This window comes from Parasteatoda tepidariorum, chromosome 7 (genome assembly GCF_982258835.1).
Source record: "Parasteatoda tepidariorum strain Cologne lab strain chromosome 7, Ptep-v5.0, whole genome shotgun sequence".
NCBI lineage: Eukaryota > Metazoa > Arthropoda > Arachnida > Araneae > Theridiidae > Parasteatoda > Parasteatoda tepidariorum.
The window spans coordinates 60,726,844-60,749,722 of record NC_141761.1 but is presented as its reverse complement, the minus strand read 5'-3'; the positions used below and the strand labels follow the sequence as shown (position 1 = coordinate 60,749,722).

The 22,879-nt window shown below is 29.8% G+C and overlaps 2 protein-coding genes across 3 annotated transcripts in view; one reads left to right on the top strand and one right to left on the bottom strand.

Moving 5' to 3' along the window:
• The window catches only part of LOC107437431 (uncharacterized), a 455,576-nt gene that overhangs the window by 368,331 nt on the left and 64,366 nt on the right, over window positions 1–22,879 (top strand). The window lies entirely within an intron of this gene.
• Window positions 3,965–13,686, bottom strand: LOC107437434 (apolipoprotein D). Its single transcript, XM_016049439.5, has 4 exons — window positions 13,026–13,686; window positions 9,367–9,497; window positions 7,839–7,924; window positions 3,965–4,425 (listed from the first exon to the last, which is right to left on the bottom strand). Exons 1-4 carry the CDS (start codon window positions 13,143–13,145, stop codon window positions 4,130–4,132), a joined length of 633 nt encoding a protein of 210 aa, XP_015904925.2. The 5' UTR covers window positions 13,146–13,686; the 3' UTR covers window positions 3,965–4,129.

The following is a 22,879-nucleotide window of genomic DNA, read 5'->3' as shown; positions in this document are numbered from 1 at the left end:
TGTAAAGCAGTTGCAAGCGTGGCAAGGGTCTGAGGGGGCGGATTGATGGCAGATACACGCCTCCCTAGAGCATCCCAAACGTGCTCGATAGGATTCAAGTCCGGGGATCGAGCTGGCCACTCCATGCGAGTAATTGTTTCCTGTTGAAGATAATCATCAACAATGCGAGCTCTGTGTGGTCTTGCATTATCGTCCTGTAACAGGAAGCAATCACCAATTGCCCCGGCATATGGGCGCACATAAGCATCAAGGATGTTGTCTCGATAAACCTGAGCATTCACGGTTCCCCTTGGAAAGACATGGAGGTATGTGCGCCCTCCTAAGGATATGCCTCCCCAAACACAGACACTGCCTCTTCCGTATGCATCTCTTTCACGGATGTTTGATGGATGATAACGGGTCCCAGGTTCTCTCCATATCAAATAACGTCTACTGTCACTTTCTAGACTAAACCTGGACTCATCCGTAAAGAGAACAGGCCTCCATTGATCTGACGTCCAGTGGACATGTTGTCGGGCCCACTGCAAACGGTCTCTCCTATGGCGTGATGTGAGCGGCACGCAAATGGCTGGTCGTCTCGCATACAGACCACCTTCGTGGAGCCTTCTGCGCACAGTTGACGTTGACACCAACCTTCCGGTGGCTGCAGCAAGAGAGGATCTAAGATGTGTCGGAGTAGCGGTTCTATTCCTGCGTGCACTTAATGTCAAATATCGGTCATCGGCACTGGTCGTAACAGTTGGCCGTCCTTGACTGAACCTCCTAGATGCCGAATCTGTGGTTTGAAATTGCCTCCAAAGTCTATGAACCACAGATGGACTCACATTTAGCCATCTGGCCACTTCTGATTGACTCTGCCCTGCCTCTAGTCTCCCGATGGCTCTCCATCGTAGTTCTTCAGGCAAATGATGCCTAGAGGTCATTATTACGAATTGGCTATCTCAGATTTTCAATGTCGCAATCACAGTAAAATTTGTGTGCTTTCTCTCAAACTTGGACTTTTATGCTCCAGGCAGATGACGTAAGCCGAGTGCAGCGCCACTAATTTGCATATTGCAATTTTACTCAGCTACTCTTAGTGGACAACATATGCAAATTTTGCACGGTTTGGCTTACTTTTGAAAGAGTTATCGCTATTTTTGTGATTTTTCCTTAATTTATGATAACCAGTGTATTATCGAATATCATAATTCTTTTGTTTTTATTTTTAAGAAATTAAACCTTACTTTGTTTTTTCGTTCAGAATTCGGTAATTATTCAATTTAACTTTATTTTTTATGTGTAATAATAATGATAAAAAGTAGTGTTGTTTTTTTTTCGTTTAATTTATTTAGCACTTTGTTTTAAGCACAAAAATAATTTTTAACGAATCTATTTTTTAAATTTTCTATCTATATTGTTAGGTAAATCTATTGATAAATTTCAATTTTATTTATTTTTTTATTATTTATTTTTAAACTAAGAAATCTTTCGCTATTTGCTCGATCATTTTTAGAAAATATAACATTATTATCTTTCTTAAACAAAACATATACATCAAATTCATAAATTGATTTAAATCAATCTGAGTATGAAGTTTTGATAGAAATCCAAATTTCTGCTCCTTAAAAGTAAATGAATTTCAAAAATACTATATCGCGATGCAAAACTGACGATGCATCACGATATAAAATTTCTTATATCGCCAGTCCTACTCGGGGCGACCAATCTCTGTTTCACATTAAAATAGTCGTTCTTAGAGATTACCTCCATAAATGCTATTATAGATCATTTTTCACAACGATTTTAATTTTTGGCAGTGTCATTTTCTTGGTGCAGAAATTCCACGTGTGTGGCTTCATGAAAACCGGATTGATGAGCAAAATTTAATGTCTATGAAAATGATCTTTACTGATATAATTACGTGTAAAAATGAATTTACCAATTATGAATGATAGAACTATTTAAAATTAATAAACAATTATGTTTCTATATAAGTTAGCCTTTAATTTTATATCGTAAAAATTAGTTAGCTTTAAAAGAAGAGAAGAGATTTGTTTGATCGAGATCCGTAATTTTTCTGAAATAACTTTTATTTTCCAATTTAACTTTCAACTCTAAATATAAATCACAGATAGCATCGTTTTTATTGCACTGTGACTGCAGCGTGAGAATGTTGATTTCTTTCAGAGATCGTCACAAAAAACTCTCAAAAATAAGAGCCCCACCCAAATATTTTGTATACATTTTAATCTGCTTGTATGATTTTTTAAAAATTTTTGTATTGATACTTTTTCGTTTTGCCTTATTTGACCTTTTCCGCACTTGTTGCAGAGGTTTGCTCGGTCGCTGGGAGCTTGCATTTCCGTAGATACATTTATCAAAGTTTCACCGTGATCATATTGGTTTTGATAATCATTGTTCCGCTTTTTCGCCCCAATTGCTCTTCAGACTTTAACTGCATTTTTTTTTCTCGTTGAAATATCAATTTTTGTGTCTTCTAACGTACATATTTTAGTTGAAAGTATTATCTTTTATAAATAAAGTATCTACTTAAATGTTAACTATATATTTAAACCACTACAAATTATTTTTAAATGGCAATTACTCTTTGACCCAAAATAGTTTTTCTGAGAAGTTTTAATAAAAACAACATTTAGTTTACAAAATAATTCAGTTTTAAGTAATGCAAAGTACTAAAACTCTTATCTAGTTACTTTAAATTATTCTAATTCAAATAAGGAAATACATAATATCATTTTTTAATGTATTTTAGGAGTTGGTATGAATATGCACTTTCATAAGACATTCTTAATGATAGGCTATTAAAATTCCCATGAGCATTATCGAAGAAATATTAGAGAAACGAACATTAAACGGAAAGGTTCGACACTATAATTACGTCTCAACGATATCCTTTTAAGTACCTTCAGGTAATGATGGGAACGTCATTAAAGCTAATATGAATTGGTGGCTTGGTGCATTGGTTCGACTGTTCAAATTAATAATTCTAAATTTTGAATAATTTTATTTATGCAACAGTAAACAACGTGAAAACAATTGTTGAAAGTCATTCCTAATAATTTCAATGTAATCATAATTTATATGGAGTTCTAATGATTATAAATGTATAGCCTACTTGACATTTTTACTAAATGTTATGTAGCAGATTAACCTTTTGACACAGATAGGTCACCGGAGTCTTTTTTATCTATATTTTTTTCTAACGCTCTAATTACAAGCAAAAATATACTTTTTTTATTCTTTTAATTACGAAAAACAGTCTAATAGTTACTAGAAAAGAAAATTCTTTTAGATTATAGGAAATATATTTATACTAAAATATTTTTTTTAAATGGCGGGAGCTTGGAGTTTGTCCCATTGGCCACAGAAATGCCAGAACTGCTACTCTCTTCTCGTTACCCAGTGGGCACCTGTGGCGAAGCCATGGCGGTGGAGCAGCGTTGCCCACGTCACACAACTACAAACCCGTTTATAGGGCTGGTTACATTCACACAATCACGCACACAAAGGAGAAAGGACATAGAACACGGAGAGAGAGAAAGAAAACATCCATGCCCTGAGCGGGATTCGAACCCGCAACTATCGGCTCCGTAGTCAGGCACGCTTACCACTCGGCCACCTGATCGGCTATACTAAAATATAAAATTCGCAAAAAGTAAAGACTTTTTTTTTCATTCATTTTCAAAAATTTATCAGTGATTGTTTTTATAAATTAAAGAAATTTTAATGATTAATAATTATTTCTCTTAGATCTAAATAATTGCATAATAACTACGAATTTGAAAAATTATTGCTTGGAAGATTGAAAATTTTTGCTTCAAGGGTTTTTAACTAAGTTTGACTAAGGTGACTAAGTTTTAATCACAATTTGGATATGCCTAATATAAAAATAACATTAAAAGGAAACTTAGCTAAAAAAATATTAGACAACTACTAGTGTTTTGAAAGAAAAATGAATTGGTCTCTTATATGAAATTTTAATAATAAAAAATTACAAATGAAGAATGAATTATAAAAAAAATTATATATGGCTTGGAATTCACGTACAAAAAACTTTTTAGTATATTTACATCAAAAAAAGAATGCATTTTTTGAAAATATTTTCTGCTCTAGACAATGGTTTCATTTATCCAGCAATAATATTGTTTGTGTTTCTATCGCCATCGGTAGAAGATCCATCCGAATTTGAATTAGAATCATCACATCTTGTTTGATCAACGTTGTCCATTGGATGATAATCTATTGACAAGTTCTTGAGTGTTTCCTTAACAGATTTTATCAGATTTGTCTGAGGGGTTGGTGTGCGAGAGAGAATGTCCACATTTTGGATACTTCCAAAGAGTACGGGATCACATCCCCAAACAACAGCGTAATTATTGTAATCAGTATCAATCACGCCAAAGGTGCTCAAGGTGAAATGGGCTAGAATAAAATGAAAAAAAAAAAAGAATCAATATCGACATGGCTATAATATCGGCAGTTTTATTGAACTTGATTTTTTTTTTAATTTGATCAGATCTCACAAAACATTTTTAAAATTATAATAAACTATTAGGTTAAGCTCCCTGTTTGCTGCCACTCTCCAACCCCGATGCTTCGAAATAATTTTATAACCGTCGACACAATTTTTGGGTTTACGACTACTAATGTTCTACGAAGCCTTATAATTTTGAACCCAATCCTGAAGACAAGAGAACTCCTGAATCAAGTATTGGGAAAAATTTGCCTTCTTGGAGGACTTTTGGATAGAATAACCAGCATTTGCATTACATGGAGAGAAAGACCACGAGAGCCTCCCACGGTTAACCTGACGGCAAGGGGATTCTAACCCATAATCCGTCTACCACTGGATACTTTACGTCAACACTGTGGTCGGTGCGATCCGGATGCAGAATCCGGAACCTGGCGTATCAGGGATTCAAACCTGGGTCACATCATTGGGAGACTAGTGCTCTATCCCTCTCAAATTATTAGTGAGATAGATGGGGGGACGTAGGAAGAACTGATACTGGGGTACCCATTATTCCTACGTCCAAACATTTCCATAATGATTTTGTTAAGATCTATGAGTGATTATAAATAATTTTGGTAGGAATTCATTTTTTTAAAATAACATTCAAAAATTGAAGGTATAATGTTACAGCATATTTGGTGAGTTCGCAACAGTAATTTAATATTTTTGCTTACCAAACAGGCTGGTATATTAAATACAATTTATGTGCGCATCTTATTGCGCATGAATCTGATCATTAAATTCTTATTCCCTTAACGAATTCCTGCAACTGTAATTTAGTATAGTATATTAATGTAATTTGCATCGAAATATAATAATTGTAAAACATTTAGTGAAATTAGACTCGAATTTAAACGAGTTTATTTTAAAATTTAGCATGATAAGATAATGTCATAGATTTACGTTTTAATAAAAAGAAAAACTCTTTTAGTTCTGAATTCTGGTTCTTAATCAAAATCGTAATAATAGCAGTTTCAGCCAATAAAAATGCACCAACAGCAATGGAAAACTGTATGAAACTCTTATATTTTTATGTTGTATAAAGAAATAAAAAAGCAATGAAAATTTATAATAATTAATTATATATATAATAATAATATATATATTAATAATATATAATAATATTATTTATAATTAAGGATTCAGAAGTGGATTAGACAGAGTATATTTATTTCCATTTGAAACTCTTTTATCTCTAAAAAGCAAGGATTAAATGCATTCAATTTCAAAGTGTTTTCACTTAATGTTTAAGCACAAAATGAAGCACGTTTATTATTATTTTTCTTTAAAATAATATATCACTTACTTTTTTTAATCATTCTTTACATATTTAATGTTATAAGTAACAAACAAACCTACCCAGAGTTAAAAATTGAAGCATTTAAAATTAAAAAAAATGTGCCAGATTTTACTCATTTGTTGCGTTAAATATTATTCGAAGTAGAAAACTATTTTTAGTATTATTTTGTAATAAATGTTTGTAAATAAAATATGCATTTTTCGAAAAGTTCCGCGAAAAATATTAAATGTTGATGTGCAGAAATATTGTTCCCAGTAAAGCATAAATAAGAAAACAGCCATAAAACGCTTTTTTAAGCTGTGGAAGTGAATAGAAATCTTTGAGAATAGCAAGAGGGAAATCGATTTTTCTTCAGACAAATACCGTTGGAAAAAAAGTAAATTTCGGACTTGGCATGAAAAGAGAATCTAAATTCTGTATCCTTTAGCCTCAAGGTTAAAAACAAAAAGTGAAATCTAATTTGAAAAGACATTTTATATCTACCAGGTAATCTTCTTTCCTATCATTGGGAATCACATTTTAGGAAATCACAAACGTCACCCTTGATTTATTTTGTTTTTGTCTAAAAATGGAACAAAATTTAAAATGATCTTTTTTTATTTTATCACGAAAAACCATTAATAGTGTAATGTTGGCTCAGAAAAAAAACTTCAAATGAAATAATTAAGGCTGTTCAAACAAAATTGCTAAGTGAAATATAAACTACTAACAATCAGAGAAAAGTAGAATATGAAAAATGAAATTACGAAATGGAATAAAAAACTAAAATGTTTAAAACTAAATTATGAAATAAAAAAAGAATATTTATTACATTAAAGTGAATTTTAAAAAAAAAGGAGAGAGAATTTTGAAAAAAATTACTGATCAGAAAAAGGAACTTTCTGGTGATGAATCTGAAATTAATCTGATGAAAGTATGAATAGGAAACTTTCAGTGATAATTCAACAATTAAAAAAATTACTAAAGTTCAAAAAAAGCCTTGCAAAGCAAAAAAAGTCAATGAAATGTTCAAACAAATTTGCCAAGTTAAAAAAAATTAATAGCATTTAAACAAAATAGTAAAACGGAAAGCAAATGTGGAATATTGACGCAAAATTCAATTATCAAAAACAAACACTAAAACTCAAACAAAATAACAAAAAAACTACAAACTTGGAGACCAATGAGTGTTGTTCGAGTTAAGTTTCAAAATTAAAAAAAAAATTACGAGCTTTCAACTAAAATTATAAAATGAAAAATAAATCGGAAATATTGAAACGAAGTGCAAAACAAATATGACATAATTCAACAAAATTGCAAAGAAATCTAATTAATTGTACTGTAGAAAAGGATCAAAACAAAAAATTTTGAAGGAAAGATATCGATCTTTCAAGGAAAGCTCAAAAATAAAATGCAAACAAAACTGCAAATGCAAAGCAAGCGAGCGAAATTTAAACATAAAGACCAAACAAAAAAAAATCAAATTACTAGCATTTAAGAAAAATATTAAATGAGAAAACTTTGGAAATTTCTAAGCTAAGTTGTAAACAAAAATAAAAAAAATGAAACAAATAAATAAAATCTCAAAATGAGAAAAATATATATATATATGAATGCTTAAACGAATTTTCAAAATTAAAAAAATACTAATATTAAAACAAAATTTTAAAGAAATATTCCATATTGAAATAAATTTACAACATAACAAAACAAAACTGAAATTTTCGAAGTTTCAAAACAAATAATTGCTAACTATCAAACAGAACTTCTACCTGGAAAACGTATCTTAGTTGTTCAAACAAAGGTGCAAGATTAAAAAAATAGTAACATTCAAGCAAATTCGCAAACTGAAAAACAAATCTGAAGCATTCAAACTAAGTTACAAAAAATTGCTGATATTTATTAAAAAAACTGCAAGATTAGAAAAAATCTTAAATATCCAAACAAAATTTTTAATGAAAATTTTTAATAAAGGAAATAAGTAAAATTCTCTAACAAATGTAGAACATTCAAACAGAACTGAATAACAAAAAATGTTTTTACCTATGTCTCTTTCAGCTCTAAATATGGATGTTGTATCATTCCTGAGAAAATTCAGATGTCTAGGCTTGATAAACTGATTGTGAAAGCTGTAAATGCACAAAATTTAATCAAATTAAAATTAAAATAAAACTTGAATTTTTAATTACGTCAAAGATTATCGAAATGCAAAACTATTTTTTTCTTATACTTAACAATAAATTAAACATTAAACTTTACTTATAATCTATATCTTTTGCACGATAGCAAAGAATATCCTTATTTCTTTTTTGCTTTGGCAACAAAGTATCGAAATACCAAGCGTATGTGTTGTCATAAGCATGAAAGTGCAAACGCGCAAGTTTTTAAATTTCCGAATGGAAATTTCTAGCCAGCTTGGACAATGAAAAGCTGAAACAAGCTAAGCTTTAAGTTGGGAAGAATTGAAAAGTTAAAAACGAATAGATTTAGTTTAAAAGAAGAGGGTTTTTATTTTTAATTACCAAACTTTCAAAGTTTTTTAAAGCGTGAGTAATATTTCAAATTAATTGAATATAATAATCTGTAAATTCAAATTTGTTTTGTATTTTAATATTTTTTTAAAATAAAAATTTAGCTTAACCCCTCCCCAAGACATTATAATTCATTCGAAAAAATATCGGAAACTCATCGCCACGAAAGCCGACCGATACTCATGAGTACAAAGTAATTTATACTCAAGAACGTGTGGAACACTTTCGGATACTTTCAACTCCAGATGACTAGGAAGAGCTCTAATGCACAACCACTTGATCTAATATGCAACCTAAGCGCCAGCTTGTTGTTTATAAACAAGATGACGTGTTCACGTTAAAACTCTAAGGCTTGTTTTATTGTCGGCTTTTCATTCATAAAGGGAAATTATTCCATCATTCCTTTTGTTTTACTAAGCATTTATTACATGTTTCATTAATTTATAAAAATTTATCAGTTACGAGATTATCGCATGTTATAATAATTGATTACGAGACCACTTATCGAATTCCTAACTGGCGGACTAGGCTTACTCGAAGTTGCAAACATAACAGTTACTAACAGTTGCTAACATAAAAAATGCCATGTTTTAACAGCCAATCAGGATCGATACCCACAATTACCTCGCTTGCAAGTATCCAATTAGATCGAAGAGCAAAGGGAAGCCAGTGAGCAAAAACACCGAAAATTCTACAGAAGAAAACAATCACGCAATCACAATATTACTTGTTTTACACTTTAAATAAAAAGCGAGCAATAGTATATATATATATATATATAATATATATATATATATATATATATATATATATATATATATATATATATATATATATATATATATATATATATATATATATATATATATATATATATATATATATATATATATATATATATATATATATATATATATATATATATATATATATATATATATATATATATATATATATATATATATATATATATATATATATATATATATATATATATATATATATATATATATATAAAAGCTAGTACAAACAAAACTTACTTAAAGTTAAGTCCAAGTGGACGGCTTTTCTCACTTATGGTGTATGAGTCATCGGAAGTCTTATTATATAATATCTTTGTACAAGTAGCCATCGGATTAAATCGTTGAACAACATACCATTCACCTAGAAACTGTATAAAACATATTTAATTATTATCATTTATTTTACCCCTTTGACACAGAATTTTTATAAAACATATTTTCCATATTTATTTAATTCTTTTGTATTAATGTCGGTTAAAATAAGCGAAAAATATTATATTTAGCACTATAATAATTTATGGTTATGAAATACAACACGAATCATTGGTGTCTTTTTAGGCATTAAAGGAAAAATCTTCCAAAGACGTCTCACTTCCAAACAATAATATTTTTTCATATTTGCACTTATTTAGATACAAGAGAAACAGTTTTTTATCATTGAATTTTTTTTATTTACAAGATAATTTAGTAATACATTTCATTTTGGAATGTGAATGAAAAAAAAATATTCAAACTACTTTTGTGAATTTTATATTTTAGTACAAATCCAATTTCGATAATCTAACAGATTTTTTTATGTAGCTATCATACCGCTTTTCAAAAGTATGAAAATAAATTTGTTTGTAATTAGAGAGTCAGAAAATGTATAAGAGTCCTCTACAATTTATGACAAAGAGATAGGATCGAGTAAGAAGAAGTGTAGCATCACATGTTTTGGTTAATAAAAACCATAAAATCAGCATATTTAGTATTTTTTAATTATTTATTTATGTACGTTTTTCGCCTTAAGTTTATTTTTAAAAAAAAATAACAATAACAATGTAGATTTCTTCCAATTTTATTTTGCGTACTCATTCATTATATTTTGTAAGTCATATTTTTTGTAGTAAACCCTAGTTTTATCTGCTACAAAATCAGTGCACTTATGCTCATTGTTATTACTGTTATACTCATAAATTCTAAACAATCTTATGTCATACTTCACTAAATAAACAGTATATGTTTGTTTAGTGAAGTATGACATAAGACTCCGGAGTTAGAATCAGATGGTAAATTGTGACACTTTTTGACGGAAGAAGAGGAAGGGATGTCAAAAATTTTGGAGAAAAAAAAGTGTTACATCATTTATGAACATTACCTTATTTAAACTTTTTATTCCTCTCCCCTTTTTAAATTTTATGAACACAAATGAGTCAAAATACTAAAACATTCCTAAAGAGCTAAGATTCCTAACAAAATAAAACATTTGCATAATTTTGAAATATAACAACATAAATAAGTTATTCCTACATTTGTTAAAAATTTACCCTATGATAAAATAATATAATTCTCAATCATAGAAATAAATTACGTTAAATATTTTTAATGATATTTTGTGATAATCGAATTAGATTTGCTTCATACATCAATATGAGTGATCTCGATAATGATGTATTAGATTAATTATATAATTTATCTTTTGAGTATTAATTTCTTCTTGAACATGCCTTAATTTGCATGTTCAAGCAGATTCATTTATGGCAAAACTTTAAAAAATATGCATTAAGGGCAGTGAGTACAGAACACATTGTATATCTAACAACTGTAGATAAATACTAAGTTTATAGGAATAAATTCATAAATTTATTCACAAAAAATTTCTTATAGTAAAAATAGTTTTAAAACTGTAATTCAGTTTTACCGGTTTAAAAATTTTAAATGCAGAAAATTATAACACGTTTCGTTTCATAAAAAAGCATGCAAAAAAAGTATGCCTTATAAATATTGCATACTTTATTATTATTGTACAAGTCAAAATAGTAGGAGAAATTAGTGCTCTTTTCCGTGTAAAAATAAGAACGTTGGCAATCTAGAGAAACTGAGTTGGAATCAGTTTTTTTGTTTAGTTTCTTTTTTTTAAAAAATCTGGCTCTTAATATACAACAAAATAGATGGGAATATATTGCTTACTGAAGTAGGATATCACAACACGTAAGAGCTATTGCTACATTAAGTAATTAATTTTTCTCCCGCAAATTTCAATGTCAATAATTATTGGCAGCTACTTTTCTTTTCTAAAATAATTTCGTTGTTGATGTCAAACAAATGTTTTTCTTTCATTGCATAACAAATAATTGCATAGCAAAGGTTAAAAGCCTTCTTTGTTGCATTCGAATTGATTCTAGATAAAAGGGTAACTTTTTATATTTGTTTCCTATTTTCCTGTAATGGTATGCGTTTTACAGATTGTTCACACATCTTAACGTTAAAAAAAATAGAACATACTAAACAAAAAAACAATAAGTTAACTCTCATTATTGTAGCAATCTATTTTTAAAGCGAGATGTGGTAATATATTATTTATCTAAATGGCGAACGTTGCTGTCCATCGAGCTTCTTTTCATTCAAATGTCAATTTTTTCCCTTCAATTAATCTCAAATAGAATGATTTTAATTAAGATGTGAATATTGCAGCATTTGTGTAATAAAATGTTGATAACGAAAATGAAAGACAGTGAGATATAACTGACAATTCATAGTTATTAAACAAGAATCGTTGCCTGAAAGAACAATGCATTTTCATTGTTAAACTATGCTTTATCCGATGTTTTTATATTCCTCGGTAGTAGGATTTTCGTCGTTTATGTGAACCGAAACGCCCACCCAGATCATGCAATTTGCTGTCATAGATTTTTTTTCTTTTGAGTCTAAGGTTTATTCTAACAGACGTACAATCGCTTACTTCTTTAATCGGGAAATTCAGTACAGTAACAACGAAATTCGAACAAACGAAACAAGTAACAGAACAATTCAAAATAAGAAGCGCATGCGTTCTATCAAATACATTGTAGCCATTTATTCGATATACCATTCTATACATAATGTCATATTATACACTTCATTAATCATTAATAAAGAACATAATTTTGCATTAAACACATGTGTTTTCTATCTTGTTTAAATTTTGATACGTCCTACATTTTAATTATAAAAAAAAAATTTGCGACTTAAATATAAATATTGTTTATTTCGACTCGTTAATGCTCACAAACGTTTTGTTCTTAAAAAGATCAAATATTCTCGGAACTTTATATTGCTTCATAATAAAAAATATGTAACGATTTATTATAATAAATCGTTGCAATAATCGTTAAATATAAGCATGTAACGATTTATAAATTTTTACTGTTATTACAAATTTGGTTCTTAAAACAAATAATAATGAAAAGCGAATAATAAAATATATTTCTGTTAGAAATATTTTTCCTTCGAAATAAGAATATGGATGCAGTAATGTGTGATTAGAAATTAATATTTTATGTTTTATGTTATTAGTGGTTAAGTTTTCTTTGTGTTTGTGTGTATCTGTAGTAATAAAGTTCGTTCAAAACCGACTTGGTAATTTTTGGATGAATGCTTTTGGGTTAACACCAAGAAGAATATTTTATTCAAGATAGTATTTTTTTTCTGGAAAATCGTCCATTTTACTGCTAAAATACTTGTGAAATGCAAATATTAAAATATATTTCTGTTTCAAGCATATTTACCCCTTAAAATTATTTTTAAAACTAATTGTTTAGTAAAACAAATAAAAATCCTCTTAAATAGTTAAACTATTTAAGTTATTATTTAAGTTACTAAGTTAAACAATTCAACTATATGTTAAATTGTTATATTATTATTAAAAAAAAACTTACTTGATCAAAATCCAAGTTATTCATAACAACAACTCTCGGGCAAGCGCCTAATTTAAAAGTATTGCCGTGACATCCCGCAACAATACACAATACGAACGCGAACACTCCTAAGCTCTGCATTTTGTCCAAAGTATTCCGAAAAAACTGAAAACTCAAGAACTCTCTCAGCTATATATGAGGGCAATATATTTCCAATCTTCGAGATATGTCGTAACCGATGTGTCACCTTAATAAATATATAACTAGACAAGTAAAGTTGGGTGTAGTCGAGAAAACTTAAAGAGAACTTCAAGGCTACTTTCCAGCATTGACTAATTGTCGGTAATGAACAAAAACAAAACCTGTTTCTTGAGTCACCGCAAAATGGTGATAATCTTTTGTGTTAATATTAAAAAGAAAGAACTAAGAAAGCAGGAAATTAGTTTCCAACGTTCGTGAAATACTGCTTTAATAAACTTGTTTATTGCAGGAGAAAGTAGAAAGATAAATACCAGCCTATTTTAATATCGGATATTCCCTGCTGTTATCGTAATGTTTACGGCCTGCACTCGGTTTTGGAATCAATATTTGATATTATGAGATGAGCTTTGTGAGTGTCTCGGTTGTTTGAATTATGTTATTCATAAGTCCAGTGCATAATACAAAGATCATTAAGTAAAGGAAACTTTGTTCGTGGGATTTTATGACATCATAAGAGAGAGTGTGACTTGCGTTTGTTTACATTTCAAAACTGGAGCACTCCTAACCCATGGTGTTGCCTCCAAATGTTACAATAAATTTACTTTTTAAAATGAGAAAAAATTAGTTTTCTAAAACAAATGTTATATTTCATAAAATTATTAATATTAATTTTTTAAATTTTACGTGATTAATTTTAATTAAATTTTTCAAAAAACACATTTTTTTTAATTTTTCACATGAAATCAGTTTGTTTTAGGGTTTTATACACCGATTATACAGCGTTCTAGAACTGTTTATCCCTCCAAACGAAATTTAATAGATATTGTTTCCTTCAATATCAAATTTGATTTAAAAAATTGTATAAAGCGGAATTTGGTTTCAATAAAAATTTAACACTTAGTACAAGGGAGTAGGAATTGGATTATTTGCATTTTGCACTAATTATGCACGTAACACAATGCAATCCTTTATTTGAAAACATTCCAATATGAATATGGTCTATGTGAAAACTGTAAAAAACTCAACACGCATAATATGCGTGTATATATATATATATATATATATATATATATATATATATATATATATATATATATATATATATATATATATATATATATATATATATACGTGTGTATGTAGGTTGGCGTATATGTGTGGCACCATAAACTCTGGTATTTGTCTATCTACTGGAGATACTTTTAAGCAATAAGTAATAATTTAAGTAGCGTTGTATAGTTAGTTAAACGTTAAGTATTTATTTAATATATTTTTGTAGAAATAAAAACTTTATTTACGAAATTTATATTTGATCCTTTCTAAAATGGCTGCAGAAACCTGAAACATGCTATAGTACTCAGTAGTGTTGGTGACGGAGCTTTAAAAAGAACTTTGAAAATATTTAAAAAGAACTTTGGCAATATCGCAGACATCTCTCGGAAATAGTTAAAATTAAAATCAAAATAACATTCGTGCAGGCAACTAGTAGACGGTGAAAAATGGGGTTAATATAATGTTAAAGGTTGGAGGAGAGATTGAAGAATTTGAGTTTATTTTAATACAGTTATACTGTGCTTTTGGCTAAGTTACCATTTATCTATATGTTGTATAAGATATTTCGAAAGGTGAATAAGCTGGTCGCCAAAGAGAACTAGTATTTATAATTTTTCTTCGCGAGCTGTTTAATCTTTCGTTCTTAGTAAGTCGATATTTCTTGTACAGACATTTTTATCTAACAACAGCGCAGCTTTAAAAATAAAAATAAAAAGATTTAAATTTTAAATAAACATTATACCTTATTACGACAAACATTGCTTTAAACATTGCGTAAAACATAGCACCACTAAAAACGTTTAATGCAAAAATCATATTTCAGTCTTATAATTTCGTAATTTTTCAAAATAAGTACTTTAAAAATCCAAAAGCTCGATTTGAATAAAATATCTAAATTTTTCTCTAACGCACATAAATAAAGGTCTTGTAAATTCAGTTTTTTTTTAGTATGTTACTTAAATATTGAGTTTATCATGAAAATTAACTCACACTATAAAGAAAGGAATTATTTATTTCCGGCACCAAATTTCAGATAAATTTGAAACAAAATTGGAAGAAAAAAAACAATTATAAAACGTTTCTAATAATTGCATTAATACCAATTCTATAAGAAACTTGAAAAACAGATGTTTACTTTTAACGTCCATAAATAAGAGTAATTAACATTTAATATATACGGTTTAATATATACTTATCCAGGCATTTTGAATCGCGCCTCTTTTATAGTTTGAAATGTTGGAAAATGTTAGCTTATAACTTGCATAGAAGTGAAATCAACTAACCGGAGGAAAAAAAACATTGTTGCCAAGGGTACAGTAAATAAAATAAAGATTATCAAATTGAACATTCCCGCGTTTGCTGAAAATATACTTGTATAGTCAAAATTACCGACTTTTTGGTAAAATTAGAAAGTTTTACCACATAATAATTAGAAAGTTTTACCACATAACTAGTTTTTACTAAGCAGCATAATAATAAATCCATATTTTATGATTAATTTAACCAAAAGTCATTACCAAAGCTTCGGGGTAAAAATTACCGTACTTTTTGGCGTTCCAATAAAGCCAGAAAAAACTAAACATTTTACCATATTTTGGTAGTTTTAACCATACTTTCTTTCTTACTGTCAGAAAATGAAACTACAAATGGAATCTTTAAAAATACATTTTCTCTTCTTTTTATTAATCATAATAAACATAATATTTATTAGATGTCGCGATTCAAGTGTTCCCAGTTGAGATAGTAAAGAAAATGTGAGGAAGAAAATTGTTTCTTTTCTGGTGGTGAGAAATAAGAACTTGCTTGGTTTGTTTACACGTTGAAAGCAGCGATTTCATATTTGGTGATAAAAACTATTTAGACTTAAAAATAAATTTCTTAGGTTTCGAGGGAAAAGATTTAGGAAATAAATTTTGAAAATTCTTTCCCCTTCTCTTTCCTTTTCGGGGGGGGGGGCGCTGTTAGTTTAGCACGTTTCCTATTAATGCCAGGAGGAATTGCATATTTCAGTTCCCGAAGATTCCGAACTAGCAGTTAAACACACAGAAAGAAAACGCAAATATTCAGAAAAAATTTACCTACATATTATATAATTTATGTACCGAATATAATACAGCATATTTTTTGTTAAAAATATTCATTTATTTATTTTGACAGCAGGCGAAATATTTTTAAATAAAAAATTCGTAGATTACGATACGATAGATTAAAAAATATTTCATTTTGTGGAATACTGGTCATCAACGGCGAGATTATTATTAATAATCACCGTTTTTTATGACAAATAATCGAATTACTCGGAATAATAAAGCTGCTACGCATATGCCATTAACCTGTTTTTCTTACTCAGATGTCTTTAAAGTAGAGGGCTATTGCCCAGGATTTATTTAATTATAATCTTTGATGTATCGGGTATTATTATATAACCCTTTATAATTAATAACATCCGAATAATAAATGAGCATTCTATTCCATTCAAAATCAAAAGTTTTAATAATATTGTAATCTCAACTCAATATTTCTACAAAATTGAAATAATATAATAGTAATGTGTCTTTAAAATATCAAATCCTTACAAAAATTTGTTCATACATTTAGCAAGGAAAAACTGACATTGATTTCAGAAAATATTATATACACTGGTTATCATAAATTAAGGAAAAATCACAAAAATAGCGATAACTCTTTCAAAAGTAAGCCAAACCGTGCAAAATTTGCATATGTTGTCCACTAAGAGTAGCTGAGTAAAATTGCAATATGCAAATTAGTGGCGCTGCACTCGGCTTACGTCATCTGCCTGGAGCATAAAAGTCCAAGTTTGAGAGAAAGCACACAAATTTTACTGTGATTGCGACATTGAAAATCTGAGATATCCAATTCGTAATAATGACCTCTAGGCATCATTTGCCTGAAGAACTACGATGGAGAGCCATCGGGAGACTAGAGGCAGGGCAGAGTCAATCAGAAGTGGCCAGATGGCTAAATGTGAGTCCATCTGTGGTTCATAGACTTTGGAGGCAATTTCAAACCACAGATTCGGCATCTAGGAGGTTCAGTCAAGGACGGCCAACTGTTACGACCAGTGCCGATGACCGATATTTGACATTAAGTGCACGCAGGAATAGAACCGCTACTCCGACACATCTTAGATCCTCTCTTGCTGCAGCCACCGGAAGGTTGGTGTCAACGTCAACTGTGCGCAGAAGGCTCCACGAAGGTGGTCTGTATGCGAGACGACCAGCCATTTGCGTGCCGCTCACATCACGCCATAGGAGAGACCGTTTGCAGTGGGCCCGACAACATGTCCACTGGACGTCAGATCAATGGAGGCCTGTTCTCTTTACGGATGAGTCCAGGTTTAGTCTAGAAAGTGACAGTAGACGTTATTTGATATGGAGAGAACCTGGGACCCGTTATCATCCATCAAACATCCGTGAAAGAGATGCATACGGAAGAGGCAGTGTCTGTGTTTGGGGAGGCATATCCTTAGGAGGGCGCACATACCTCCATGTTTTTCCAAGGGGAACCGTGAATGCTCAGGTTTATCGAGACAACATCCTTGATGCTTATGTGCGCCCATATGCCGGGGCAATTGGTGATTGCTTCCTGTTACAGGACGATAATGCAAGACCACACAGAGCTCGCATTGTTGATGATTATCTTCAACAGGAAACAATTACTCGCATGGAGTGGCCAGCTCGATCCCCGGACTTGAATCCTATCGAGCACGTTTGGGATGCTCTAGGGAGGCGTGTATCTGCCATCAATCCGCCCCCTCAGACCCTTGCCACGCTTGCAACTGCTTTACAAGAGCAATGGCTCTCACTTCCTATTGAACTGATAGACCGCATAATTGAAAGCATCACACATCGCTGTTTGTGCTGTATTGCTTCTAGAGGCAATCATATTCCATATTAAAGGTACTTTTTCTATTGCAAACCGATACTTCCAATTTGTTTATTTTATACATGTGCTAATTTCTATACTACTATTAATGTCTGATAATTTCTTTTTATGTTGTTTAATACCTTACTATGTGTTGTATATTGTGGGTAAGTTTCATAAAATTCCATGTGTAATTTCTTGAGTTATCGCGATTTTTGTGAATTTTCCTTAATTTATGATAACCAGTGTATATTGCTAAGAAAAAAAAATTTTGATGTTCTCTAATGTGTCCCATAACAGACTTGTGATGTAACAACATTCGGTTATATGATAACGTAATATAAATATTCGGTTTCAATTTTACAACGTTCTAAAATCACGCACTAAATTTAAAACAGGAAATAAAAGAATTATGATTAAACTAAACGTATATACATTAGATTAAGTACAACTTGTCGTCTTGGAAAACAAACGGCCGGAATATCAATTTTCATCCGGTTTACTTTCAAATTTAATTCCATACCGGAGAAGTTAAAAATAAACTGTTTTTAGATGCTCGTAACTCCTAATCTAGAGATCGAAAACAAATGAAACTTCAAATATACGATATTTAAATCATGTTGTTAGGGCTCTTGTCAGAAGAAAAATAGTTCAAAATTTTGCTAAGAAATGAGTATTGTAAATACTTCTGAATCCATATGCTAAAACATAATCTATAGCACAATCATATGCAAATGCGTGGCTATCATATAATGTCAGTATAAAAATGACGTGTATATTATAAGTGATGTGTGCAAGAAAAATCCTTCGCTATAATGCCAGCAGCTGCCCATACTGCCATACGTTAAAAAAATGTGATTCTGACATCACTTTCCCGATAAATGTATTATCTCTGGTGATTTCACACTTGCTTGGCCGACATGTTCACCAGATCTGAATTCTTCATCAGGGCATATATACAAGTATGTAATCAAAATTTTAGCACATCCATTAAAAATACTTTAAAAGTTAAAGGACAAAGTTTAACATCTAACCATGAAAAAAAAACTTTTTTGGAACAGAAACAAGATTAGTAACGTACCTCTTATTAAGTCTTTAAATAAATAAGGGGAGAGTTGAAATTATCAAGTCAACAATTATGATAACGTTGGTGATTGAAAATTTAAAAGAAACGCAGATTTGCATTTCGTTCATGTAAGCGTCAATTCAAAAAGCTCTAATTTTTTTTTTTTTTTTAATGGCTCTAGGGATCGAGCACTTATTTGCCAATTAAACAAAATCAAGATTCAATAAAGCATGCAAGATTCAATTCAAGATGCAATTAAGCATGATCTAATCTCGGTGATGTCTGAATAATTATTATTCTGGTTTCAGCTGGCACTGACCACAGTTGCATTAGTAGATAGATGGTAGTAGATGGTTAGAATCCCTTTGGCATTCGGTTAAATTAGGAAATTTTTGTGGATCTCATCACCCAAAAACACAAATACGGATTTATTCACTCAAAATTCCTGGCTCAAAACGTCTGGGACGAGATTTTAAGCATTAGAGTGTTTATCATTAAATATTACGATTATCAATCTTGATCAAGGAGTCTTGATCAAGGAAATCTGAGTTGTGTTCGAAATAGCAATTTTTCGGACTTAAATATTTATTTAATTATAAAGCCGATATGAAAAGCTTTTATTTTATCTGATATGAAAGCTTTTATATATATATATATATATATATATATATATATATATATATATATATATATATATATTTCTAATTCTTTTAAGGAAGTGTACTCGAAAGTGCATGCTTAAGAAATCAATTTCATAATGTTTCTACAATAGTGTTCCATCTCAAATAAATTTAACTTCATAACGCTACATTTTAAACCAATTTCAATTATAAACATTATTCAAATTATAACTTTATCTCGGAGAGTTATTTCTTCAATACTGATCAATATAAATTATATGACTACCTTTAGGAAAAAAATACAGACATTTTTAACACGTTTCGAAATTCCATGGATTCTCTAAACGCTCGGCAATACATCATCATTACTTCTTCGCAATCCAAATATATATATCAGATATTTTCATTCGCAACCCATTCCGAATGGGAGATGATTTATTTTACCATCAAGTAAAGTTATCGAAACTTTTTCGAAACTTTATTTCACTTCAATCTCCAAATAAAGATTTATTTCTCTCGCAGAACTTGAATGGAGATGCCAGGAAGTTCGATAACTCATAAAAAGTACGTTTACAAATTTTTTATTTAATGAAAGAAAAAAGTTACAAATTTTTAATTTATAAAAGAATAAATTTAAAGACTTTCCTTTCTCTTGATTAAAAAATTTAGATTAAGTACAAATTTTTCTTCGTACTCAAAAGAGTTTTGATGTTATGAATTTAAATATTAATGCAAATTCATAATGCTTGAAAATTATTCGATATCGTCAAAAAGTCAGACATCGTATTGCCGTAAAAAAGTTCGTGTAAATGACGTAAGTTTTTTTTTATCACTGAAGAGTTTGGATATAGTTCTACTTAAAATCTAATGGTCAGCACTATGATAATCCAAAAATGATAACATGAAACTGATTTCAAATACGTTAAAACTTTTTTATCACAGTAGGTGAACATTTTTATCGAAAAATACTACTCAATGCTTATAAGTATTAGTAACATAGCTTATACATTTAATAATTGTAAAATGGTAACTTAATATGTTTATAATAAAATGTTATATAATGAGCTACCATCATGCGTTTACTTAAAGTTTAAATTTTAAACGTCTTTTAATAACGTCTTTTAATTTTAAACCATCTACTTTGAATAATGTTTATCATAAAATGTTAGAACAATAAACATTTCGTAATAAACACCACATAAAGCTTGTACAAATACTGTATTCACGAAATTTTATCAGTTTAGCTGCCCTAAAACTGTCTAACTAGTTCCAGTAGACTTAATAGGTACTTTCATAATCTTTTAATTTTGAATCGAACTCAGACGCAAAACAAACAAGCCTTTCTGAATATTTTTTTAATAATACTGATCCTATCTGCATCACAGAAAAAAGTACACAAAAGCCTAACAATACTAGCAGTCGAATTCTCATCAATCTACAATCGAGAATGCTCTACATCAGCATTGTAGTCAGTATTGCAATCAAAGAGCAGCATGCAACTCTGTATTTATGTAACCAGTACTTCCAAAATTATCGATGCACAAAAAAAAACTCTAAAAGTCCTTTAAAGCCTTAAATTCAAAATATGCATCCATAAATATGCACGAAAATTGTTCATAAACGAAAGCTTTTATCCTTCATTTTCACAGAAATAAAAAAAATTATTTAAAAAATTTCCAAAAGTGTTTTAAGCGTTATTTAATACATTGCGTTAACGTTACGAATAAATATGTCAAAATAATAACTGTAATCATTGCAGTTTATCGGCTGTTTTCACAAAATTTTTAAAAATCTTCTAACTGTAATGTATTATTTTAAAAAAATGGTAGTCTAAGATAAACAAAAAGGAAAAAATATAATCGCTTTTATAATCCCTTGATAATAGCAGTTTTTGTTTGGAAAAGATATCATAAAATGAAATTGTTCACCATAAAAACGAACCCTATAGTTATATCTGCCTAAAGAACTTATCATAAAGCTCAAATATTCTGAAACCATTAACACTTTTATTCCAACATTAGGCTATTCTCATTTAGTCACTCTTTTTAGTGTGAAATAGAACTGTTATTATCCCTTCATGATGAAATTGTTCGATAGTTATACGGAGCTAAAGAGAAGTATTGCCAATATCCACTAGAATTTGGGTATCTTTTTTTAGCACTTATTTTAGGTTTCGAAGGTATAAAATCGGTTTATAACCTCTGATATTTTGTGGTTCTAGTTTTAACAGGTCATTTCCTTGAGTGTATTCAAAACAGACAAAAGAGAAAATTGTATTAAGTACTTTATATTTGTATGAAATGAAAAAATTATTTTAAGAAAAAACTATTATGGTTAAACAGAAAACTGAGATATACAATTTTGTAGATCAATAAGAAATGATCAATAGATTAATAAGAATAAGATCAATAGATTAATAAGAATCGTAAAAGAAAAAATTATTGTAAAATTACCGAACTATATGATAAAAATATTTCTGATAAGAATTAAAAAAAGCATAATTCTGGTCATAAAAACCAAAATTCAAGGATTTTAAACCATTCATTTGGTAATTTTGTACTTATCTGGTAACGATTTGATGGAAATTTTGGTTTTCAAAATTTCAGTTCTTCTTACCACATATTTAGTAAATATATAAAACTGAAAAGTAAATTCAACCGAATAAAAGATTTTTAGCTAGATTTTTGGTGTTTCCATAGACCCAGACGAACCGTAAGTTTTAATATATTCTACACTGGTGGGCAAAATTAAGAGATGGAAAGCATTTTCGCACATTCATTCGCACATGCAGGATACCCGCACACCGCTCCATGTGTTTGACAATGATTCCGTGAATGCCCAGAGGTACAGGCAGGAGGTCCTAGAGCCCTATGTGCGTCTTTTCAGGGGCGCTGTTGGCCCTGAGTTCATTTTTATGGACGACAATGCGCGACCACATAGGCTCTCATGGTTGATGAGTATCTGGAAAGCGAGGATATTCAACGAATGGATTGGCCAGCCAAATCCCCTGACCTGAATTCTATTGAACATGCTTGGGAGAGCAATTGCGA

Excerpts from the sequence above, each read along its gene's own strand:
- LOC107437434 (XM_016049439.5), bottom strand. The coding sequence starts at position 13,145 with ATGCAGAGCTTAGGAGTGTTCGCGTTCGTATTGTGTATTGTTGCGGGA. Across the intron at positions 9,498-13,025 it reads ATAACTTGGATTTTGATCAA|TTTCTAGGTGAATGGTATGT; the intron begins GTAAGTTTTTTT and ends TGTTTTATACAG. Across the intron at positions 7,925-9,366 it reads CCACTTGGACTTAACTTTAA|CTTTCACAATCAGTTTATCA; the intron begins GTAAGTTTTGTT and ends GTGCATTTACAG.